The sequence below is a fragment of the Anneissia japonica genome, unplaced genomic scaffold (genome assembly GCF_011630105.1).
Source record: "Anneissia japonica isolate Jap-2015-1 unplaced genomic scaffold, ASM1163010v1 scaffold7370_len818893_cov191, whole genome shotgun sequence".
NCBI lineage: Eukaryota > Metazoa > Echinodermata > Crinoidea > Comatulida > Comatulidae > Anneissia > Anneissia japonica.
The window spans coordinates 435,701-459,957 of NW_022687459.1; the positions used below are offsets into that span (position 1 = coordinate 435,701).

The 24,257-nt window shown below is 33.4% G+C and overlaps 1 protein-coding gene and 1 non-coding gene across 2 annotated transcripts; both read left to right on the plus strand.

The window, feature by feature from the left end:
* Positions 1–166: 166 nt before the first annotated feature.
* LOC117118789 (solute carrier family 22 member 15-like) lies at positions 167–13,467 on the plus strand. The gene is made up of 11 exons (XM_033263491.1): positions 167–323; positions 1,759–2,023; positions 3,353–3,558; positions 4,029–4,158; positions 4,936–5,027; positions 5,592–5,831; positions 6,569–6,703; positions 7,658–7,743; positions 8,827–8,941; positions 9,232–9,304; positions 11,036–13,467. Exons 2-11 carry the CDS (start codon positions 1,778–1,780, stop codon positions 11,177–11,179), a joined length of 1,467 nt encoding a protein of 488 aa, XP_033119382.1. The 5' UTR covers positions 167–323; positions 1,759–1,777; the 3' UTR covers positions 11,180–13,467.
* Positions 13,468–18,868: 5,401 nt separating this feature from the next.
* On the plus strand, positions 18,869–18,950 carry Trnal-aag. The gene has a single exon. It is a non-coding gene; the product is annotated as a tRNA-Leu (tRNA).
* The last annotated feature ends 5,307 nt before the right edge of the window (positions 18,951–24,257 follow it).

The following is a 24,257-nucleotide window of genomic DNA, read 5'->3' on the forward strand; positions in this document are numbered from 1 at the left end:
GATGAATAATTATTATAAAAGCATTTCGTATTGTTTTTAATTGTATCAATATATAGTTTGTTTTGTTTAAAATGTATAGTTAATGTTATATTATGCTGTATATCTAATAATATTATCATGGTTTATTATAATTCACCCATTATATAATGGATTATGCCGGCCACGTATTCTTTCAGATCTACTACAAGTCGTATAGTTTTGAAGCATGTTGTTTGGGTTCACTGTTCCCTAGTCCTATGTTGCCTACTATACCACCACCACCGCCGCCAGGACAACATACTGTGCCAAGGGAAAACGTAACATACTCTGGACTATAGGTTAAGGTAATGTTTCTTTCTTGAACTGTTAACAACAGGCCTATTTCTATTGACAGAATGTTTGTCAAATTCAACTAAACAATCGAATTTTATTGTAACTTTATTTAGGCCTACATTTAAGATCAAGTTTCTAGTACTTTTAGAGTGAGCAAGTTGGTTGGAGTGAATGCCCCGGTCAGCAGTATGCAGGCTAGGCCAATGTCATGCCCTGTCTGGCGCTGCTTCCTCTGTAGTCCTCCTTCCTTCTCTGTTGACTGAGATGAATCAGAAGACAAACCGTTGCATAGTCTACACAGCTAGGGCTTAGATAAGATTATACCTTCCATACTAAAGCCTAAGCCTGATCAATGTTGAAGTATAAAATAATGTTAATAAAATAATACAAAAACTTTGTATCACCTTTTTATTCATCATTTGATGATCATGTCAAGATTTATCTTTTTTGTTCATTTTGGCAAACCCCATAGAATCTGGAATAATTTTTCTTTAATGTTGCTTGCAGAATTTGATAAATTGATTTTTATATTTTCAATTATTTATACCTAATAACTTACTAGCTGTCATGATGTTGAAGACACTTGGCTGTCATTGACCATGATTGACATATACACAGCCAAGCCATTGTCTTAATAAACTGTTCAATAACAGTCTGGAAGAACCACATGGCAAAACACAGAAATACAAAATTGAAGCTGCTGTCTAATGTCGTGCTGCAAGATTTGTTCTCCACTGTTGTGATTGCAACGACAGTGTCACCCAAATGATGAGAGAGCTTCAGTCTCTTGCTACTTTGCAAAATAGAGCTACATCTTATTGCTGTGGGTGTCTAAAATTGATCATTCTTCGCATACCATTAAACAAATACAATACAGTCGAATTGCTGTGGATTAAAGTCTTGGACCGGTAAAGCTTCTTTAAAAGGAAATCTCCTGTTACTGTTCACATTTTAATTATGAATTCACTATTTTTTAATGAATTTTAGGGTACAATCGTATACATTTTATCTTTAACATTTTTATGATGCGTGTGATAATACAACGTAGGTGCGAGATGTAAAAAGCGTAGTCAGCGGATGATCATGCGTGAGCATGTGTAAAAGAAATTTATATGGCTTGATACTGTATTCATATATTAATGAAAAATTCACTATATTTTTATGAATTTTAGGGTATAGTCCACCTATACATTTCATCTTTAATACCATTTTTATGATGAGTGTGATAGTACAACATAAGTGCGAGATGTAAAACGTGCATGCTCAAGCGTGGACTCCCGCATTATGCGTGAGAGTTGGCAGGTGTAACTCTACATAAGACCTCTGCGGAACATCCAAACCTTTGGACTATGCAGAGTACCTGTATCATCGTAGGAGTAGTAAAACTGGAATTAATTTTCTTTTATTGATAACCAAATAAGCAATTTTTTTTTTTGGTAATTCCAGAATTTAAAACCAATACCAAATGGATTTCGACACAGCACTGTCCAAAGTTGGAGAGCTTGGACTCGCTCAAATCGTCACTTTTATTCTGGTTACATCCATGAATTTCCTGCTAGCGTTCCAGCAAGTTAACCTAGCTTTCATAGCCAAGGAACCGTCATTCTACTGCACCAAACCGTACAAGGCCCACGGTGATGAGGTTTGCCACCTGGAAGGCCTGTGTGAAGATATTCAGTTTGGAGATGAATTTACATCCATAGTGTCTGAGGTATAAACTGATCTGAATGGTTTGAAAGTGTCACACAGTGTATGGGCATTGGGTGGGGGGAGTGTGGACGCACCTGTCATGATGCCAGATTAGTTCCACTAAGTGAGTTAAAATACTAAAAATGACCATGAAATTTTCATTGGAACAGGGATTTTTTTAGGCATTCTCAATTTTCGCATTCATTTTGAAATGAAGCCCCTTCTTTACTTCGCAAAAGTAGCCTTGAAAAGAAGACCATCTCGAAAAGAAGCCCATCCAAAGCTCGCAAAAAATAGAAATTCCCAGGGCATTAAATTCGAGATTTTACGGTATACGAGTGTGAGGATTAGGGTTGATTCAGTTACTGCGGGTATGTAGCTGAGGTCTAATATCTTCTCTAATGGGTTAGGGTCAGAACATTAAAAAGATATTATCTGCAGCGCATGGATTGCACCTTGTACAACTAATCAGTATAATGTGGATTCCCCATTTTTTAATGGATGATTTTTAAAAAATTTCAAATACAACAGATGTAACTTACTATAAACTACTGTATATTATTTTGGTGTTGTACCAATACTGATCCTATAAAGCCAATTAATTTGCTGTATATCTTATGAATTTCATGGCGAAATAATAAATAAAACAGCAATACAGTATCATACATCTGCCTCAGAATAATTTATATATTATACAGGTAATTCAATAAATCATCATCTGGTATATGGTATATAAATATTATTAAAAATAGTGGCATCAAAGAACCAATTAAGTGTGGCAAGACCGTTATTTAATGAATAATTGTCTGGATATCTACTTAAAAAAAAAACTATTAATTATACTGTTTGTGTCGTAATAGTACTGATATTATAATTCCAGTTTTATTGCTTTATATATTAAAAACTAAATGCCAAATCACCTGCACTTAAAAAGAACAATGCCATATTGAACAAAGCTCAATGTGTGATATTGCCTTATAGGTCATCATCAGCTATTACAGATCACAATTATGTTTTTTTACTAACCCAGGTGAGTAGCACGTGTCATGGATAACTTTATATAGGAAAAATTAGTGCTGTACACACCTACCAATATTAAACAGTAAAAAATTAACAGCATATTGAAATTTTGGCAATGTTGGTAACCTAATTACACTTTCATTTTCAACTTCAATTTTTTGGTCGCAGGACATTATAGCATAGGATGTGCCTAAATTTTACCATAAGGCTCTCCCACCCCCCCACACTGGCATGATCCTTCGTTTCGATTTTTAAAATAAATTCTTTATTTATTAAAGAATAAAAATAAAGGATATTACATTTTTTATTTTATGTTTTCTCACTTTTCTAGTTTAAACTTATATGTGGTGAAAGCTACAAAACCAGTTTGGTTCAGTCCATTTATATGATAGGGGTGTTATTTGGTGGTCTAATATGGGGCCCAAAATCAGATGCTATTGGAAGGAAGAAAACGCTGATGGCTGGTGTTATCCTCTTAGTTCTTACCTCCATCCTAAGTGGTTTCACCCAATCTTATCTACAGTTTGCATTTCTCAAGTGAGTATCGATAATCATGAAATTATAATTGTTTATAAAAATATGTTAATTTAATTATTGATTAGGAAATCTATATCTAATTTGAATAATTGGTTGTTATTCCAGATTGGTAATGAAGTAACAGAGATTGGTGGCACCAGATTAGTTTTAATATTCATAATCCAATTACTCCTTTTCCTTGTTTAGGTGCTAGCAAATGCTGTGTATTTACTAGAAAAACAAAAATCTAACTTGAATACAGTACTTTAAATTTATATAGAGATTTGCTCATTCAAAGATTTTAAATGCTGTATTATTTGTTAATACAGTAAGTTTTAAAACTACATTTGGTGCATAATTATTTTTATTATTTAAAAAAAAAGATATTTCATGTAAAATTGCTTGATATTTTACATGATTTCATAGTTTATAATTTTAGTCAAGCCCCATTAATTTATCCACCAATCATAACTGGTCTTCTTTTGCTTTAGGTTTATTAATGGTGCTGCAGTAGGTGGAACAGGATTGGTTATTTTTGTGTATTCAACAGAAAACATTGGTGCCTCATACAGAGTGTTTGCAGGGACTCTAGTACAAGTAGTATTTGCACTAGGAATTTCAGTAAGTGTGCCCACTAATTGTCTTTTTGAATATATATGTACCTCCGCCAATGAGGATATTGACTATGTCGTGTGTGATCAGCAAGAACCAGAAGATAAGTTCCACTTTTGTCTTGTCTGCCCTGCTTACAAGACACATAGGGAATCTTTGTTGAATAAATATTATTGGAGAAATCCCACATTATATAAGTTTTATGATTTGTTAACAAATGAACATGCTTAAGTCAAACTGGCTAAACTTTCATATGTTGCATTTAAAAAAGAGAAGGTTTTATATGGTAATATTATTTTCTATGGGCCTGAGGCTTAAGGATTTAAATGAAGGCAAGCTGAAAGAGAGAAAATAATGCAATTGCCCCTTGTATTTAGGCAGCACTCAAGAAAATAATGTACCTGAATACCGAAAGGTCCGCTGATTAATCTTAGATAAGATAGTATAATACATACTCCAAGTATCGAAATGCACTACATCGTGTCGGGATTCAATATTTCAACATTAATTATGTCATCATCAGGTAGCTGAATACGATGGGCGATTCCATTATTTTCTTTAAGGGTATGCTGCAGTTTCACCCATAAAACACGGCCTGCTTATTGTTGGTATTCAGGCACAGGATGTAGGTATACACTCTATGGAGTGACTGCTCTAGTTTTTAAATGCACTGTTAATCAATTGGGAATTTGACGGAAAATATCATCTCTGATTAAAATATACTGAATTATTTTCATTAATATTAAATACAAATGGATAAACAAACAAATTTTTGTTTCTTGTTAGGGTTGTGCAGGTGTTGCGTATTACGTACGTGATTGGCGGAATCTGACCTTCATCACTGGAATCCCCTTCCTCTTCTATCTCCCGGTATTTTGGTATGTTTTATGCTCCCGGAAATATGTACATCATGGAACATCTTCACTCACTAACAAATCTTTTTTTAACAAGTCTGATTTGATTAATTGCGATACCATACATAACAAATGAATAAAAAAGAACAAAATCATGTAATATCAGGGATAACCCTCTAAATCCCAAGAAGGACATTTAGATCCTTTACTTCTTTAAATATTACTTTTTGGATCTTACAACAGAGTGACATCAATGTGTTAATATTAATGTTAATATTATCCTTATTATTAATGTTATTATTAATAGTACTGTTATTATTATTATTTTTACTGTATTATTATTTTTGGTGTTACTGTTTTTGTTATTATTATAAATTTTATTTTATTGAATAATAATTATGGTTGCATAGGCTGAGTTGCAAACAACTCCCCCCCCCCCCATGACAGCAAGTTAGTTCCACTAAGTGATTTAAAATACTAAAATTGACCTCTAGGTTTTTATTGGAATAAATAGGGATTTACTTTGGCATTCTAGGATTTAGTTCCGCATTTTTCTTGTTGTTTCGTTATTACTGTTTACTCTTTTAGGGTTCTACCCGAGTCGCCACGGTGGTTGGCTTCCAAGGGCAAGTTAAACCAAGCAGAAGCGCTGCTTTTCAAGATGGCTTTACGGAACAAGAAAGAAGTTCTTAGGAAGGAGATTGCACTCGCAAGGCCACCCAAGGAAAAGAAGAAAGAACACCAAGATAAAGCTAAGTCCGTCAGCTACTTGGATTTTTTTAGGACGCCCAATATACGGCAGAGGATGCTGGTGCAGATTTTTACCTGGTGAGTTTCTTGTACATACTGTAGACAGATGTCATTGTATTGCACAGTCATTTGTCTTTATTAGGATATCTTTTTAGCTCCGATGAGGAGCTCTAGGATTGATTAATAGATCGTTTCTGGCTCTACTGCCTCTATTATACTGCCCTCATGAGGCTGATTGATTAATAGTTGATAGATTAATAGATCTTAATTTGCTCTACTGCCTCTATTATACTGCCCTCATGTGGAGCTCTAGAAACACTCGGCTGATTGATTATTAGATTTTCTTTAGCTCTACTGCCTCTATTATACTGCCCTCATTAGGCTGATTGATTAATAGTTGATTAATAATCTTTTTTAGCTCTACTGCATCCATTATACTGCCCTCATGAGGAGGTCTAAAATCACTCGGCTGATTGATTAATAGTTGATTGATTGATAGATCTTTTTTAGATCTACTGCCTCTATAATACTGCCCTCATGAGGAGCTCTAAAAACACTTGACTGATTGATTAATAGTTGATTGATAGATTTTTTTTAGCTCTACTGCCTCAATTATACTACCCTCATCGGAGCTTTTGAGATTACGAGAACTTGTTATTGTTGTTGCCTTATTTGAGAAATACCACATTTTTACCTTTACTGATTTTTTCACAAATGCTATAGGCATTCTAGTGAGAGTTCAATTTCTGTACTAAATTAATCAAAAGTTATTTTATTAAATTATTGGGTAATGTATTTCTTTTGATATTTTGAAGGTTTGGGTGTAGCATGGTGTACCTAGGCTTGACTATGGGAGCTGGTGACATTGGTAGTAATGCCTATGTCAGTGTAGCACTGTCAGGCCTCGCTGAGCTTCCTGCATATGTGGCTTGTATTCTCCTTCTTGATGTGTAAGTTGTATATCACAACTTTATAATGTTATTCTGAATTTTAATCATTTATTAATCAATAATATTGTAATTATTATCATTATTATTATATAGTTTTTTCCTTTTAAATTAAAGCTTAAAAACATTATTCCTAATATATATATATATAATATATAATATATATAATGTGAAGGCGATGACAATAAAACAAAAGTCAAGTTGCCATATTTTTAGAACATAATTTATTTAACACAAATATTTTGTCGACTCTTGGACTTCATCAGCGTGATATACATTAGAGATAATTGTGACCCAAGCTTACAAACAGGCTGTAAACTCGCACAGCACTGTATTGAGAAACAAGCCTCAATAGCCAGAACATGCCATAAAATATGAATTTCGTCTGAATTGGGTTTTTGTGTAATAAATAAAGTATAATTATTAACCTTACTATTCCTGAAGTTTGAGTTTAAAATTAAAACTGTAAAAGGCAAAATTTTGCCATTTTCAAATGGGAGTTAGTGAAAATGAATAGGAAATTGCAAAAAATAAAAGCATTTTTCTCAAAACTTGATTTAAGAAAGTTGAGAAGATGACAATCATTCAAACAGTCATAACTTTGCTTCCAGACACCCGATTGAGTTCATTTAACTGTCATTTTAAAGTAAATTATATGTTCTATGCCATTATAACAAAATCTTTTTGGCTTGAGGACGAGTTTACAGCCTGTTTGTGAGCTTGGGTCACAATTAACATTAGAGATACTTACTTTAAGTATCTGTAGACAGTAGATTCTTAGTATCACTTTTTTATTGCAATGGTATGGGGAACCATTTTCAGAATACAAGACATTTGCCTTCCAAAATTAGCACAGAGTGCATACCTTTGTGCTGAATGATTTTCAATCCCAAAAATTAATAGTATAAATATACATATATATTCTGTGTTATGACTTTTTCTTGGTAAAATTTTCAGAATTGGTCGTCGTATAATGTTAAGCGGATGCACAATATTAGGTGGATTAGCTTGTATGCTGCTTCTTTTCATTCCAGATAATGCAGGTGAGCGAGTATTATATAACAGTATTTCTAAAATTATCAAGCTAACACCCTCCCCAAACATAATCCATTCAGGCCGCTCTCCCCTACATACTGTACATATGGACTGAGGTCAAATGTCAAACATCTGGAGTTTAATTATTGAAGCAAATAATGCTTGAAATTATTGCCTTTATGCAATAACTATATTAATGTTAATTATATTTTAATACAAATTCCAGCTATTTCATTTAAATTCAGCTTCTACAACTTCCATATTTTATTGTGTGAATTGAATAGAAATTGCAGATTGATACCAAGGGATACATTAAAACTGCCATTTAGTTATCTTAGCTCATTGCTCTTTAAACAAAAAGTAATTTAATTTATGATGTTGACCTAAATACTTACAGAATAATATTTTTAATTATTTGATAGCATTACATTTTCACTGAAGGAAGTGATACAATCTTTCCTCATAAGTATTTTGCCGTTTTTCAATGTCAATATTCACCAGTATTCACTGTACATCTGGCATGCCTCCCTCTAATTTTCTTCTATTTTAATTGTAATAATTTGCGGTATTTTCCTTTGTGGTTCATATAAATTATTCTAATGATTTACATAACAATACCTTGTAAAAAAATAACTGTTCATTCAGTTCTATTCACATGCATATTAAATATTTTTAATGGCCTTTAGTTTAGTAGTATTGATTTGATGATTATTGTATGCAAGAAACGAAAATGGAGTACAATGTATTTATAAATAATATTCTAAATAATAATAGAATACACTTCAATGAATTGAATGATAAAAATCGAGAGTCCCAGTCGTAAACTAAGGCATGGGGTGAACATAGTTGAACAAATAAAAGAATGGCCGAGATCCATGGGCAGTCAGAACTGAAGATTGCATTATGTAATATTATATTAATATTCTTTTATTATTGTTGTTATTGATAAAATTATTATATGTATGTATATGTGTATATGCATATATGTATATATGTATATTTATATGTGTATATGTAAATATATATATATATATATATATTATATTATATTTTCTAAATATTAAACTCTATTGATTGTGTGTTACTTGTAGGTAGCAATGCTGAAATGCTACAGACTGCCTTAGCTCTCATAGGTAAAATTGGTGTGTCAGCGTCTTTTAATGTTGTTTACATTTATTCAAGCGAGTTGGCACCAACATCAGCAAGGTAATTTGACATAGTCTTCATCATCATCATAATTTTCATCATTATCATATTCACTACCATAATTTTCATCATCATCATATTCACTACCATCATTTTCATCATCATCCGCAGCAGCAGTATCATCATCATCATCATTACCATATTCAGAATCATCATTATCATCATCATCATCATTTTCCTCATATCCATCATCTTCATCATCATCATCATCATCATCATCATCATCATAATCTTCGTTATCAATATGAGTGTTATTATGCACCAACAATAATCACTGTTTCTCCTTTCAGGAGTAGTGCACTTGCTCTGTGTACCATGTCAGCCAGGATAGGGGGCGCTCTTGCCCCTTCCGTGGCACCATACGTAAGTACAATATTTTGATGTATCCTTCTAAAATCACTACTAGGCTCCAAACTGTTAGCCTTAAATAATTTAATGTTAATATAATTACTTATCTTTGTTTTAGTGCAAAGTGACCAATATGACCAAATGTTCACATATTTTGATATTTTTCAATATTAAAATCTTGAATAATAGATCATTTATATTATTGTAATTATTTTATTGTATATTTTTTTTTTTATCTAGAAGGTGTGATCCTTGACCTTGGTCTAGAGTTTTATGAACCAACTAATTCTCATTAAATTCTTTGGCCCTAGGCCTATCAAAATTAGCATTATTATCTCTTTTGCTGACTAAAATTTCTCATATGAAACAAACATGAATTGAATAGCATGCTTTTGTTTTGGTAGGCGTTGACTCAGTTGCCGTTTTAAAGGATGATTTTGCTAATTTGGTTAATTGTCGTTTTAATTTATTGCTGTTTTGACCGTAATGATGTGTACTTTCCTCGGAGAATGCCAGAATGAAAGTATAAGTTTAGGTTACGTTTCAGAAGTCAGTGACCACACACATCTCATTAACAAAAAAGATAAATATCGAAATATTCGCATCTAATGTTGTAGGGAAGAGACAGAATCCACTGTGTTGATGTCAGGTTGACGTTTACTTGTGATTACTTCATAACTAAAAGAAAAAAAATCAATATTAAAAAAATTATTGTATATATATGATATATACAATTGACATGTCGACGAGGACGCGAAGCTCCGCCCACAAAGTCATGAAAACCTTAGACAATGGCGGCTAGACTTACCGAGTTGGCGAACATTTTCTTTGCTATCAACCTTCTTTAAGAAAGAAGGTTGAAGTTTATATTCATAGTGTTAATCTATTTCATGGAACATGGTGGGGAATTTGTGGTAAAAGCCTCTGTTTTTCGCTCCCAGCTGTCTAAGGAAATTAAATGTCCAAGAAAAAGTTTTTGATCACGTGACTAAATGATGCTTGCTTATTAGTCGGTTTATCTGTCAATCAAATCTTGTCGAGATGTTAATTAACATGATATGCATACAATACAACGCACGTACTACCATTACCAAAGATAGATTTATAATTATTAGACAGGATTCTGGCTTCAACCTAAGCAACGTTTTTAGGATTCTTCTACCAAAAAAAAAAACTCCATTCTCCATCAAGCATCATAAAGAGATTTGGAATGCAATAGAGTAATGATGAACGGAACACCCCTGAGAGTTTTGCATTTTTGGGGGGGTTTTTTCCCAGTTGGTTTCAGTTTGTTTTAAAGTTATATAATATACAACTCAAAAGGCTCTCTGAGATTGATACTGTGTCTTATAAGATGATATTATTGTTGTTTTTATTGTTCCTGTTGTTGCTATTATTATTGTTGTTATTATTATTATTATTATTATTATTATTATTATTATTATTATTAATATTATCTCCATCATCATCATCATCATAATATAATCATGAATATCCCAAAGTATGCATCCACTATTTAAATAATAAATTATTTTATATTATAAATGATTATAATTAAAGGGTAAAAAAAACACAATGTTCCAAGTGCTCAAATTACTTTCATCATCATCATCATCATCATCATCATCATCATCATCATCATCATCATCATCACATATTCATAAATCTTTGAAATTACCCATATCCTGTATGCATCAACTATTAAAATAATAAATTATTTTGTATTATGAATGCTTGTTATTAAAGGGTAAATACGTGATGTTCCAAGTGTTTGGATTACTTTCCTTAACCGCTGGGATATCTTCTCTTCTGCTCCCGGAAACATTGAATCAGGCATTACCAGACACTATTGAAGATATTGAGAACTACTCGACCAAGAAAACACAATGACATCACGCGGACTCTTTCACCAAAGAACAAATAAATGTGTAAAAAAACCAGAGGTAATCCCTAGTACATGTTTAGTTCCATTCCTTAATTCATTCCTGGATAACATGTGTCGTTTTAAACAAATTTGCAATATTTTGGGGTTCCATTATAACGTTCTTAGATAGCACATTCTGTTACTTTTGGTGAAAGAGTTCTGATAGGTAGAGTTATATTATTTTCTTAAATTGCATAATTTTGCACTGAGAAATGTATTTAAATGATATTTATATCATCTGCAATGCACTGTGTATATCAGTTTATATATTTTTGTACGTTACAAGAAATCTTTATTAATTCCATAATTGTAAATTACATTAAAATAGGATTTATAAATTATCGTGAGTTTAAATTGTAGAATTTCAGTCTGTAAATGTGTATTTACTTATAGAATCTAGAATATAGTACTTGAATATTTTGTTACTATTACTGTAACTTTTACGCATTTGACCTATCAGTAGCATTCCAGCGAGGCAGTGGTGGCACCAGCGAGAGAAGGGGACATTTCCCCTCCGTAGGACAGGCCTAGATCCCTATCGTCTGACGCATGACTAGGCCGTCGGATCAAAAATATAAAAAATAATAATTTGCCTCTCCAATTAATGTTATTAATTCCTAATATTGTGGTTTAAAAGCACCTTTTAAGACCATACTAAGCCATAGAAACTCACCTGGTGAACCCAAAAAGGGAATTTTTATTCTGACCCGCCGACCGAGGCCTTGTTGGCCCCATGGCTCGGACCCCTTGTCAGCAAATTTCTGGTGCCACAGCTGCTCGAGGCCTGTGGTCAACATAATGTTGGAGGTACTTCCATATCAGTAAAGTATTCTACATTAAAATCAGGAATTACACTTTTTTAAATTTGCTTAGTTTTGGGTGTCTTCTAATGGAAAAGTAATGTCGAGACTCGGAGATTTATATTTATAGTCTTCCAGGCTGTTTTCGCTTTATGTATGCACATGCAATTATGTCATATTTGATCACGTTTTACCAGTGAACTGGATTGACACCTTGCTTCTCATTATTACTACCCACTTGGGAGGATGATCATGTCATCCCTTCAGGCAGCTTTTGGGTTTAGTGCTGCTCAGTATATCTATCATAAACAGGAACTGCCTGGAAAGATTGTATTAAATGTTTTGTATTCAGGAGCTACTAGTCATACATCTAGTCCCTTTTAGTCATGTTTGAATTGTACTTTCGGCGCTCAGGATTTGATTTTTCCCTGACGACCTTTGCTAACATTTCCCTTGCAGGGGTCAAGCGGGGTCCAGAGGTCCGTGGGGGTGGTCTAGAGGTCCACTGGGCCCCCTGCTAGCGCCGCCCCAGAAAGCTACCTGGGAGGATGACAAGCAAATCATTCTTTCAGACTGTTAATGTAACACACACCCAGCCAGAAGCTGCCTGGACGGAATAAAAATTGATTGGATCATCCTCCCAGGCTTGTGTCAGTCCAGGTCCACTATAGTATTGAATTATTAATCAGTGTTTTATCAAAATTAAAGTTTTCCTAGATTTTACAACAGTACATTTAAAACACCCATCATAATGTTTAGACCGTTACTACTTGACATGGACATTATTTAACTGATACTATTTTAACTAGTACTTGTACAAATTAATTTTTAATGTCCTATTCTATCAGATTCAGAACAAGAACAAGATTACAATTATAGCATTAACATAAGACCTAAGGGCAGTAATTTATAGAATATTAAAATGTTGAATAAAGAGGTCTTGCTATTTACTGATGATTGTAAAATTTGAATAAATACTAAATACATTAAATAAATGCTACTGTTTAGCTAGTATTTACATATACTGCTACTAGCGGACTAGTAATTATATAGCTGGTGCTATTTACTGTATGCTACCAAATAATGTATACTATATAACCCAGTACTTATTTAATTGCTGATATTTAACTACTACCTCTACATATATTATTGCTGCTGCTATTATTTGTCTAATAGTATTACTTATATAACTGCTACTATTTAACTAGATATAACTGCTGCTATTTAATACTATTTTAACAGTACTTCAACCTAATTAGACTTAATTTTATAATTCCTATTGTATTTATTTAAATTTGACTAGAAACACTACATTTTATCTATGTAAAATTTATGTATTTATTACGTCAGATTTAATTAGCATGCAACATTGGTTTTATTATTAAGTTATACATTTAAGTTTACTGTCATTGTAAAGATTGCAAAAATAAAGACTGGCAGCGGTGAGATTCGAACCCACGTCATTGAAATGACCGGTGCCTTAAACAAGCGCCTTAAAACGCTCGGCCGCGCTACCGTATATGCTTCATTTAAGCGAGACTCTACGAATCGTTAGTCTTATTATTAGTAACAAAATTAATTTCAGTTTGTGCTACAAACCGCTTGGAAATATGAGCCAGCAACTAAATCTGTCAATCCATCATCGTCAGACTACCGCCGACCATGCACTGATAATATCAATTTCCAAGTTTATGTTGCTATGGTGACACAAGCAACGCGATCGATCTCCTGGGGCGCATCGTTCAACTCGTGATAGTTTTAATATCATTAAGTTTATCGAACTGAATCATCCCGAACATTACTGTATTTTGCTGTGTCTTTCGATTTAAGATTTTTTAAAAGCTACATAGGCCTACATTAATTAAACACCTTGGCAATATTTTCTAGAGTTTGAGCAACGCGAACCCTTTTTTTGCGCGCGCGGGCGGAAAGGGGCTTATGAGGATGATGATCCCGATTATTTCAGAATAAAATTGCCTCCTACGTTCTATGCTTTACACAAACTCATTAGGCCTAGAGACGCTTTCCAGTAGAGTTTGTTTTCTGACATGAAACAGGTTTTAAAAAAAAAATATGATGCAAATGCTAGTATTTGCTGGATTTGCTTTAAACACCCAAGCAAAAACCGGCCCACTCCACTTAACAAATCTAATAATTTTTCAGTAGGCATATTGAAGTTGTTTGTGTAGACAGTTTTGTGACATTTGTGATAACCCATATATGAATGTAATATAATATAATTATGTTCGTAAATATGGGCTATTTGTTTAGTGTGGGCAGATTATAATGTGTTGCATTCTCAAGTTTGCGTCATTCCCGCATCAACATTATGGGCCCACGTTCAGTAAGTAAACGCGCTTGTACCGTATTATGAAAATAAGATACATTGCATTACAGTCACAGCATGTACTGTCAGCATGTTTAAATGTCAACATCCTTAGAAGGATGAATGCGTGCGCGTACTTTGACAAGAGGTCGAGAACTGATGTGTATCGGGTCTTATATTACAGTATTACATCAGGATGCCGTCTAATTGTATCAGTAGGGAGATTTCGATTGCACAACGACGGTAGGACGAAGAACGTAATGACATCACAAGTCATCTGCGCATGCGAGAACGTTAAGGTCACCTCATCGATTAGATTCTGAAACGCAATTTGGCCAAATCTACGTATGCAGAGAACGTATGGACCCAGGTAGGACGGTCACGCATGAGTGATTCCGTTCTAGCGTCGCGTCGTCGCACAAATAGAAAGCTCCCTATTAATGGTTGCACCTAAAATAGCAAAAAAAAAGTTGGAAGTAATCTGTTGCCAACTGTGGGTTGTAAAACGGTAAACACGACAAGGTTAGTCCTGATTGGCATCGATCGAATTACCAACCGAAAATACCCCGACAGATTGCCAATCACAATCTCGCACTTTGCCTGATTACAAACAATCTAAGAAATGACCGAGCCTCTTGAAAATACCTGGGCAGATGTATGTAATAGATATGATACGAGACAAAGGCCAAGACAAACTTGTTACAATTTAAAGGAAACATCATGTTTCACGCAATAAAAAAAAAAGAAAACAAAGAGATGCTAAATTAGTTGCGTATGGTGTTCGAACACGACGATCCCCAATCTTTCATCTTTTATTCCTTTCAGATCTTCAGTAATCTTCTGTTCTTTGATTTCGTTTGCCCAGACAGTTGTCCGAATGTATTTTAATCATTAAAGTTGTATAGATTATGGGATATCGTATAAGAACAGACAGAACAATATTTCTAGCAATTTACTAGTATAAAAAATAATAAAATGAATAAAAAAACATCAAAATATATAAAGGGGGCCTACCTGGAATGAATGATGATAAATAAAAAATAGTAAAACTGTTTGCGAAAATTTTTTCTACAAAGTGTAGAATGTACAGTATCTATTTTATGAATCCTAAATGAATAATTTTTCACTACAAAAACAAGGGAGGAAAAATCCCATACGATGTGTGACAGAAAAGGTCCAGTTATTCAGTGAGTCATTTTAAAGCATCACAAATGATAATGCATCAATTGTAGAGTATTTGGAATTCTATTTACTAGTTTAGAAATAAAACGCTTAATTTGAACATTATCGAAAAATGATCAATTTATGATCACATTGTGGCCGGAGAGAGCATCCTTCTGCTGAATAGCATTCAGAACACAGTGACAAATCGTTTAACTATTTAACCCTTGCAGATATTCATAATCCCGTAACATACGTAGTAATTACTTTTTTACTATGTTAATCTGATCTTTAAAGTAACGTTAAGTTGTCTTTGTTTCCGATGTGATTCCTCATCGTCCGTTCAAGTGGAACAATGCAAAAATCCAATGTTCACAGATGGTTCAAGTTATTGACATGCGCAGTGAGGAAAACACTCGTCCAATCATCTTATTGTTCTAGCACTAATGACATCTTGCTGGTTAAATTGAACATAAGACGATCTCTCTTGGGATATGAAGCCAATCACCATTAAAATATATTACCGTAAGAATACGACGAATGTATACAAACTACACGGACTTGGAAAGTGAACATCCAATTCGAGATCATGATGTCGCACAGTTGCAACGTCATCTTAGTTGCGTTCACACCGGCCATATTCAGCCACAAATGAGGCCCAGGAAGACACTAAAGCAACTGATATATTCAAACCTTCGAAAATACTAAAATTTTCATTCTAACATTTGCTACAGAGTGGTACAGTGCTTTGCGATTTTACAGGCATTGATGCAGCCGTGGGCCATACTTCAATCTTCGTTTTACTTCAATATTTGGTGAGTGTAAAGCATTATTTATCCCGTTTTGTAATGAAATAGTAGCATTTTAAGGAGTGTCACTAAAAGGGTTTAATTTTTATTTTAGTTTTTTATCTGAAGCATCGGAAAACACACCTTTCCGGATATACTGATCATCAGATCGAGACAAGCCTAACCCATCCAGTCGTTTTGATAGAATCACAACCGCCACAACATTTTGTCTACATATTGGTTGCTTAATAAACAAGGTATGTTTAATTTTCCCCTTTTTTCGATCTCTTTCGATCATAGGACAATGTTACATAGGTGGATAAAAACATGATAGCCTACTCCAGTGGCCTTACATGCGCCGTTCGTTTATTTCTTCGTTAATTTCGTGAATCAATACCGTACCGTGTATTCGCAATCATGTACTGTATAGGTAAATATTTTTATATATATTTTACACATTCCTCACCGTTTATCTCAGAGAGGTTAGGCTCAATGTTATTGACGTCATCGTTTTGTGTATATTATACTCATGATGAGCCTGACATAGATTTTAAAGTGTGATTATGTTCGTTAGGTTTAGAAATAGGTGGCCTGTGGTAAATACAATATATTTATAATTATATAACTTGAATACCGGATGATTTGACACAGATAGAAAGCATTATAGCCACTTCTACAGTCATCGAAAGCATCCGTTATACACCATCCTATACCATAACAACAAATTGTGGGCCCAATGCCTATGTAATATGTATACGTATTTGTATTATATGGTCTATGTAAACTGTAACCAGTAACTTTACATGGGTTACTCAATATTAAAGCATAGGCGGTAGGGCCTATTACCAATAAGTATGTCTGATGATAATCAGTATTATTTGGCAGCGGTATCCTACAACCGAGGCTCTACATTTTGCATATCTCCTCCTACATAAGTAGGCCTAATTGTATTTTCGTTCTCTAGCTTATGATTATTCACAGACAGACATGTTTTCCAAAACGGAGTAATTATATAGCAAGTTCACATTGTAAACAATGCTAATTTGTCAGTTTGATATTGAAAAACTCCAAGGCCTATAATATTCCAACGAATGATTGCGATTATAAATTAATATCGATGTGTTGCCTGCTCTCTTGGCGGTTTCATCAACTCCTTGGTCAGGCCTCCGCTACACACATCGACACGACTTAAGAAACACAGCAAACGATCGCAAATTATGCCAATATTGTAAAATTTGATGCATTTCTTGGCTATAAATTATGAGATCACATATTTATCGATGCCATATTTGGCCTACGAATTACGCTATATCAGCAATGTTTCAAGTATTTACATATTTATTAGGCCTACTTGACATTAATGTTCTTGATTGACCTTGTGGATTTGTAACCATTATTGTTGCAAAGGCTGTAGTACAGTAATCAACTTTTATACAACGCTTGTTGACTGATGCTAAGAAGCCGAGACATTAAATGCATACATTTTAGGATAACAAGTCCCATAGCATAGGCATATCATATCAAATGATCGTATCATATCATATATCATATCATAACGTAAAACCTCGATTTGAAGCCCAGTCGGCATTTGGCAGGATTTCCCAAGTACAAGAAGATTTGCCATCGAGGGGCTCTCCTCAAAGCCAACAACAAACAAAGATACGAAACTGTTTAAAAGTAGAAATTATTATATAACAATATTCAAAGATTAAAAAGCTATAATATATACACATCGCTACAAAATCGTTGTAAATGAAACTATATATTGCAGAACGTGTGACCCCATTAAATACGGTTCAAATAAATAAATATATAATAATAGATAAATAATGGTATCTTGTAAGTCTAATATAATATTAAGACATTATTACGCTTAACAGACTTAATAATGATAAAACTAATAATAACAATAATAGCATCAATACTGTATAAATTACACAGTATAAAGATGGTTATGATGATGATAACGAAGATGATGATGATGATAATAATAATAATAATAATAATAATAATAATAATAATAATAATAATAATAACAATAACCGATAATAAAAAATAATAACCGATAATAAAAAATAAACAAGATAGTAATAATCAATTAATAATAATCATTATAAAGACCAAAATAATGATAAAATTGAACACGTATGATCTCTCTTATTTTCGTATTTCTGTTTACTTAGTTACCTGTAGCTTGGAAACGTTTCATTAATTGTTAATGTAACTAGCTAACGAATATTAATTAATTGATATTCAATTCGTTGTTAATTTATTTATAAGCAAGTGTCAAAAGCAATGTAGAAGTGTCATGCCATGGAGAAAATACATTAATATATTGATAATAATAATAAACGATTGTAGAGGTTCATTAGATCCAGAAGTCCTAGCTTACTCCTCATATAAAACAGTTGAATCGATAGATGGAAGTTTAATTATCTTTTGTTTAGGTGTCTATTTATAACCTGTTTCTGGAGGATTGAAACCCATAGCGGATGTTAAAGCAAACTAATTAAGCGGGCGTGAAAACTTTCATATTTATGTTAATATCGATCTAGACAAGTTCAGAGGCGTAGAACATGAGGTAGCGTGGCCGAGCGGTCTAAGGCGCTGGTTTAAGGCACCAGTCATTTCGATGGCGTGGGTTCGAATCCCACCGCTGCCATTTTTTAAATTTTCTCTTCACATATCCAATATCGTGATCTTATGAGGAAAATGGATAGTGAAAAAGGAAGTGCAACTGCAAGTACACAAAAAGAAATGCTGTATTTTGTTGTGCAACAGCGCGATTAACAATTTTGCTACAAATAGTCCCTACGTAAAACGATAATGACATATTGATTATTATCGTTTATTTTCGGAAAATATTTCAGCCGCTCCGAGTTTCTTTCCTATTCTTCCTTTTTTCTTTTATATTTTACGTTATTTTTATTACTAATTAACAGATTATTTACATCATACATTCATTAGGCCTAAGCTTATTTTTAAATTGCACATTTTAAAAAGGCCTATTGTGTACACATTGTGTTTATATTTAACATTTTTCTATCTTTGTCAATTTAAAGTCAGAGGTATGGCCTGGTTCAGCCTCTTTAATATCACTATTGGGTAGGCTTATAAACACTTCTTCCAAATAGATACCTTGCTCGGAGCAAGAAATCAAGTTGTCTTTACCAAGTACCGCTCGAAATTTTGAACTTATTCTACTAACCCACAGATAAGTAGTAGGCCTACATAGTGTTCATTAGCCTATTCATTAGGCCTAATTTCAATAACGATAAACGATGACATTTTTAGAACAGAAATATATGTGTATATATATATAAACCCCAATAATATCACCTTTGGGACAGCCGGGAAAGCCTGTATTTAATGGAAGCCCCAACTAATTTCTCTCCGGGGGAAGCCTGTAGTTAAACGGTAACGTACGTCAACGTGAACACAAATCAAGAGATTTCAACCTACAGTATTATGACAGTCTATTTGTTTCCCTTATTCGTTGATTTGATGAATTGTTTCTATACTTTTAGATTCGTTTGTTTCTGCTGTTTTTGTCCGTCATTCTATTATCAAAACGTTTGAATAACCTTTCAAGATGTTTGTTACTGATTATCTTGTTTACACCCTATTCCAATCTATTGTAATAATATAGTTTTGTTATATATCATTTATGTATTAAAAGATAGGTCTATTATAATTTATTCAACTCCTTATCAACTGTATCATCAGAATCATTACTATTAATATTTTACTACCCTTATCAACCAGAAATAATTCTCTACTTTTCATTAATATTACCGTTATTAACATTATACTTATGTTATTTGATACATATTGCCTTTGTTTAAATTTGTATAAATAAATCATTATAAATTAACACATATGAGGTTATTAACCAGATGACATTTCAAAGTGTGTACAAATATACGATGTAATATATACAGTTACGTCAAGCATCATTTACGCTGAAGATCAGTGAAGCGTAACAATATAATTATTAGGACTATCATTAATTCAATATTCTTAATATTATGTTTGTGCATATAATATTCTTATGCGTTTCTATATTAATTATTATGCTAAATACAATTTTTAGTGGATTCATATCTGTCTTTTCGCAACAATAATAATGTTAGTGATCTTCGAATAATTTCATTAGGTATTTAGATTGTTGATGTTAATATTTAGTAGCAGTATGCGTATACAGACTTGATGCTTTGTGAAAATGTCGTTGTTTAGAACGCCATAATATCAATAAATATACTTAATATTATTTCCATGTATTTTCAATATAAAATTGTGTACATTGAATTGTTATATACTTAAATGTTTTGTTTAATGCTTAATTATATTATTTTTTAAAAATATAGTATCTAGTTTTTGTTGGGGACCCCTTCTGAAAGAAGCCTACCAGCTTAAAGAGTTATCCTCTGTTATCCATTATGTCCTATTGTTTAGCTTTTTTCTTTTGAAATGATTTCATTTTTGTTTTTATAATATGTAAATTGATTATTTTTTATATTGAATGAATAACAATAAATATTTTACTATACTATATATGTATGTGTTTATAAAAATAATTACAGTAGTTTACACAGACCAAGCTCATGGCGATTTAACTCATCATGGTTAGAATTAATAGATTTAGAATTTTATCCAATAATGAATAATATCTGACTGATTAGTCGATTTAGATCCCTCTAATTAGCAAGTCATAGACCCCATGCGATTTATTATTGCCCTTCAATTGTGTCTACCATGGTTTCTTATACACTGTACGTACTATGACAACAGTATGATTTTTTTTTTATAGAATTAATAGTTAGGCTACTTTTAGATCGTTTTGTTATTATCAAAATGTATTAGGTTTTATAAGTTTTGAGTTTCAATTACTAGACTCCCTCTATGTAAGACCACTTTTGGGAAGGGCGTTTCCATGCTCTTTATCAGCTTTGGTCTCTAATTAGAATAATAAAGATAATAGACATAGGCCCTACCGTAAAACCTCGAATTGAAGCCCTAGGCTTTTTTTTTTTTTTTTTTTTTTGGAACTTTGGATTTTTTTTTTTTGCGAACTTTGGATGGACTTCTTATCGAGATGGGCTTTTTTTCGAGACGACTTCTTTTCGAGACTAATTTTGCAAAATAAAGAGTGGGCTGTAAATGTTGTGAATTTGTACTATAAAAAAATGAATAAGGCCACTGTAACATCAATCTGTGTCATGGAGTGTATTTAACTGGCATTAAATCACCTGAACTACTGTATAAACCAAGCTTGATGATGATATTAAATTAATGTCGAAATATTGAATCCCAACACGTGCATTTCAATACTTGGAGTATGCTTTCTTAATTGGAGGTGGTCTTTAAGTAGAGGGGGACCTGTATGACCTGTATGACCTTAAATTTTCAAGCAAGTACGAAGCAGGTTTTCACACAGGCATAACAAACGACACGTGACCAGATGTGACACCCACCTTTTTCTACATTCCAGTATGAGGTGTGTAGCAAATGCTCATTATAATTCTGTTTTGTTACTGCCTTTGCCAATAACTGATTTTGAATCTTATAATAATAATATACTTAAATAAATAATGATAGATAAAATAAGCCAGCAGAAGGTTCATTCAAGAAGGTTCTAAAACTCTATTTCGTTGTCACATTAGTACTCGTGCTTTCGTGAACAGATGTCGATTAGTAAAGGCCTATTCTTTCCAAATCTCAGCCGCGGGAGGGAATGAAGACGAGGCCTATAATTAACAATTGCCGAGAAAACGTCGCCCTACATCAATTTCACCATTAACCGCTATTTAAAATCCACTAATGCACGTCGATATTGAGTAACCCTTTAGAAAGCACTGATACTGTGTAATATTCGAGTGTAAAAATTCTAGCTAGAATTTTAATCTTCTTTTCCTTGGATAAACAGACGGAAACGGCGATGGTTGGCACTAAACCCTGAAATTAGGTGTGGTTGGGCTTAGGCAACAAAACATATTTTTATCATATATATATATATACTGTTAAGCTATAATCATCAATCAAAGAAGGATAAATGCAGTGTTCGAATAAAGACATGATGGTACATCGTGTAGCATAGCTCTCAACGAATATAAATTGTGTAATAAAATTCCTCTGACGGGATTCGAACCTGCGACCTCTCGCTGTCAATGCGAGCTTCATAACCATTAGGACATGATGGTACATCGTGTAGTAAAGCTCTCAATGTATATAAAAAAGTAGACTCTGACGAGATTCGAACTTTTGACCTCTCAAATTGCAAGTGAAGTGCTGTGAAGTACAACTGCATATAAATGTTCTTCGAACAAAATTATTTATGCGAGTCAAGTGAAAATAATGAATAATAAAAATATAACAAATAATATAAGACACGACCCATTGTCCATATTAGAACACTGACGAGCTGATGTAGAAACATAGTAAAAACGAGCGTTGGTACCGTGTATGCCAGTCTACAACAAGCGTCGCCAAAATGTAATAATTAGCACGCTGATAATAGGCTAGTAAATAAGTTTAACTGGGTTCGTAAATAATATTGGCCTCAAAATATTGTGGCTGAGACATGGGCCGATTAAACGTATAGGAAACCTAGAAATATAGTAAAAACGCTGAATAGTAATACTCGAGCATTGACACATGCGGACGTTGGTACGTGTAGGTTAGTCTACAACCTAAAGTAATTTGGTTTTACCCGGCAGAACGAAAGAAGGAAACTCCGCTTTTCAGTCGTCTTAGGCCCTTGTTTTTTGACAAACAATGACCTTTCAGAGGTCAAATTGCTGTCAGGAGAGGTGTCTAGTATTGCCAAAATATAATTTATTGAGTACACGAACGTTTTCGGGCATCGCCCTTCATCAGGTATACGTACAGATAAATATGAATACGAGAATAAATAAATAAATAGAATACGGACGTAGTATGCAGCATCATGGGAAAGCGTTGATATACAAGCTAAACAATACCTTAAGGGCGTAGTGAAAAAAGCCAACTAATCAGAGTGGAGAGGTGCTATAAAATATGGCGCCAAAAATAAAAATATAAACCAAGATGATAACAACCGGGATTGTAATAAATGACATAAATAAGTGTAAAATATAAAAATAATAAATGGGAATGATCGTATATAATGGATAAAAATAGAAGTATATATAAAAAAAACGCAAATGTACATAATAAATCCACGGTCTCAGAGATAACAAGTAAAGCATAAAAACAAGCATAATATCAAATAATAATTATAGTTTAAATGATTTAAAGGAAACATTAAGTCCACGAGGAGCTAAAGTACCGAGACGATGGATAATGCGTTCCTCGGTGTTTTTCCTGACGTGATCGGATCCGTGGCATAAAGTGATAACAGTTATTTTGATTTCATCCGGACTATTGTTCCGCTACAGGGAGGCCAGGTTGTCTCAGTCTTATAGACCTGAGGTGTTCCGTGAATCTGTCTGCCATACGACGCTTAGTTTCACCAATGTAGATGACATCACATTTAGTGCATAAAATGGCATACACCAAGTTGACAGATATGCATGAAAATTGATCTGTAATAATATGGTTTCCAGAAGGTCCGTTGATTAATTCCATGGATTTGACGTGGGCGCAAGTCTTACAGCGTGGTCTTTTACAGCAAACAGTAGATCCTTTGGTATCAAGTGAAGTGCGTAAATTAGAATGAACAAGAGTGTCCCTGATGCTGTTATCGCGACGATACGCACAGATTGGTGGTGATTTAAAGATAGTCTCAGTGGATGGGTCGGAAGCTAATATGTCGAAGTTCTTGATAGTAATTTGAGCCACTTGTTTAGTCATGGGATGGTATGTTAGGACTAGGGGAGTCCTGTCAGAATTGCTGGTATTATTGCGTGGTTTAAGGGCTTCTTCTTGAGAAATACCATTGAGTTTTCTGATGCATTCATTGGTGATAGAAGCAGGGTAGCTTCTTGTAGAG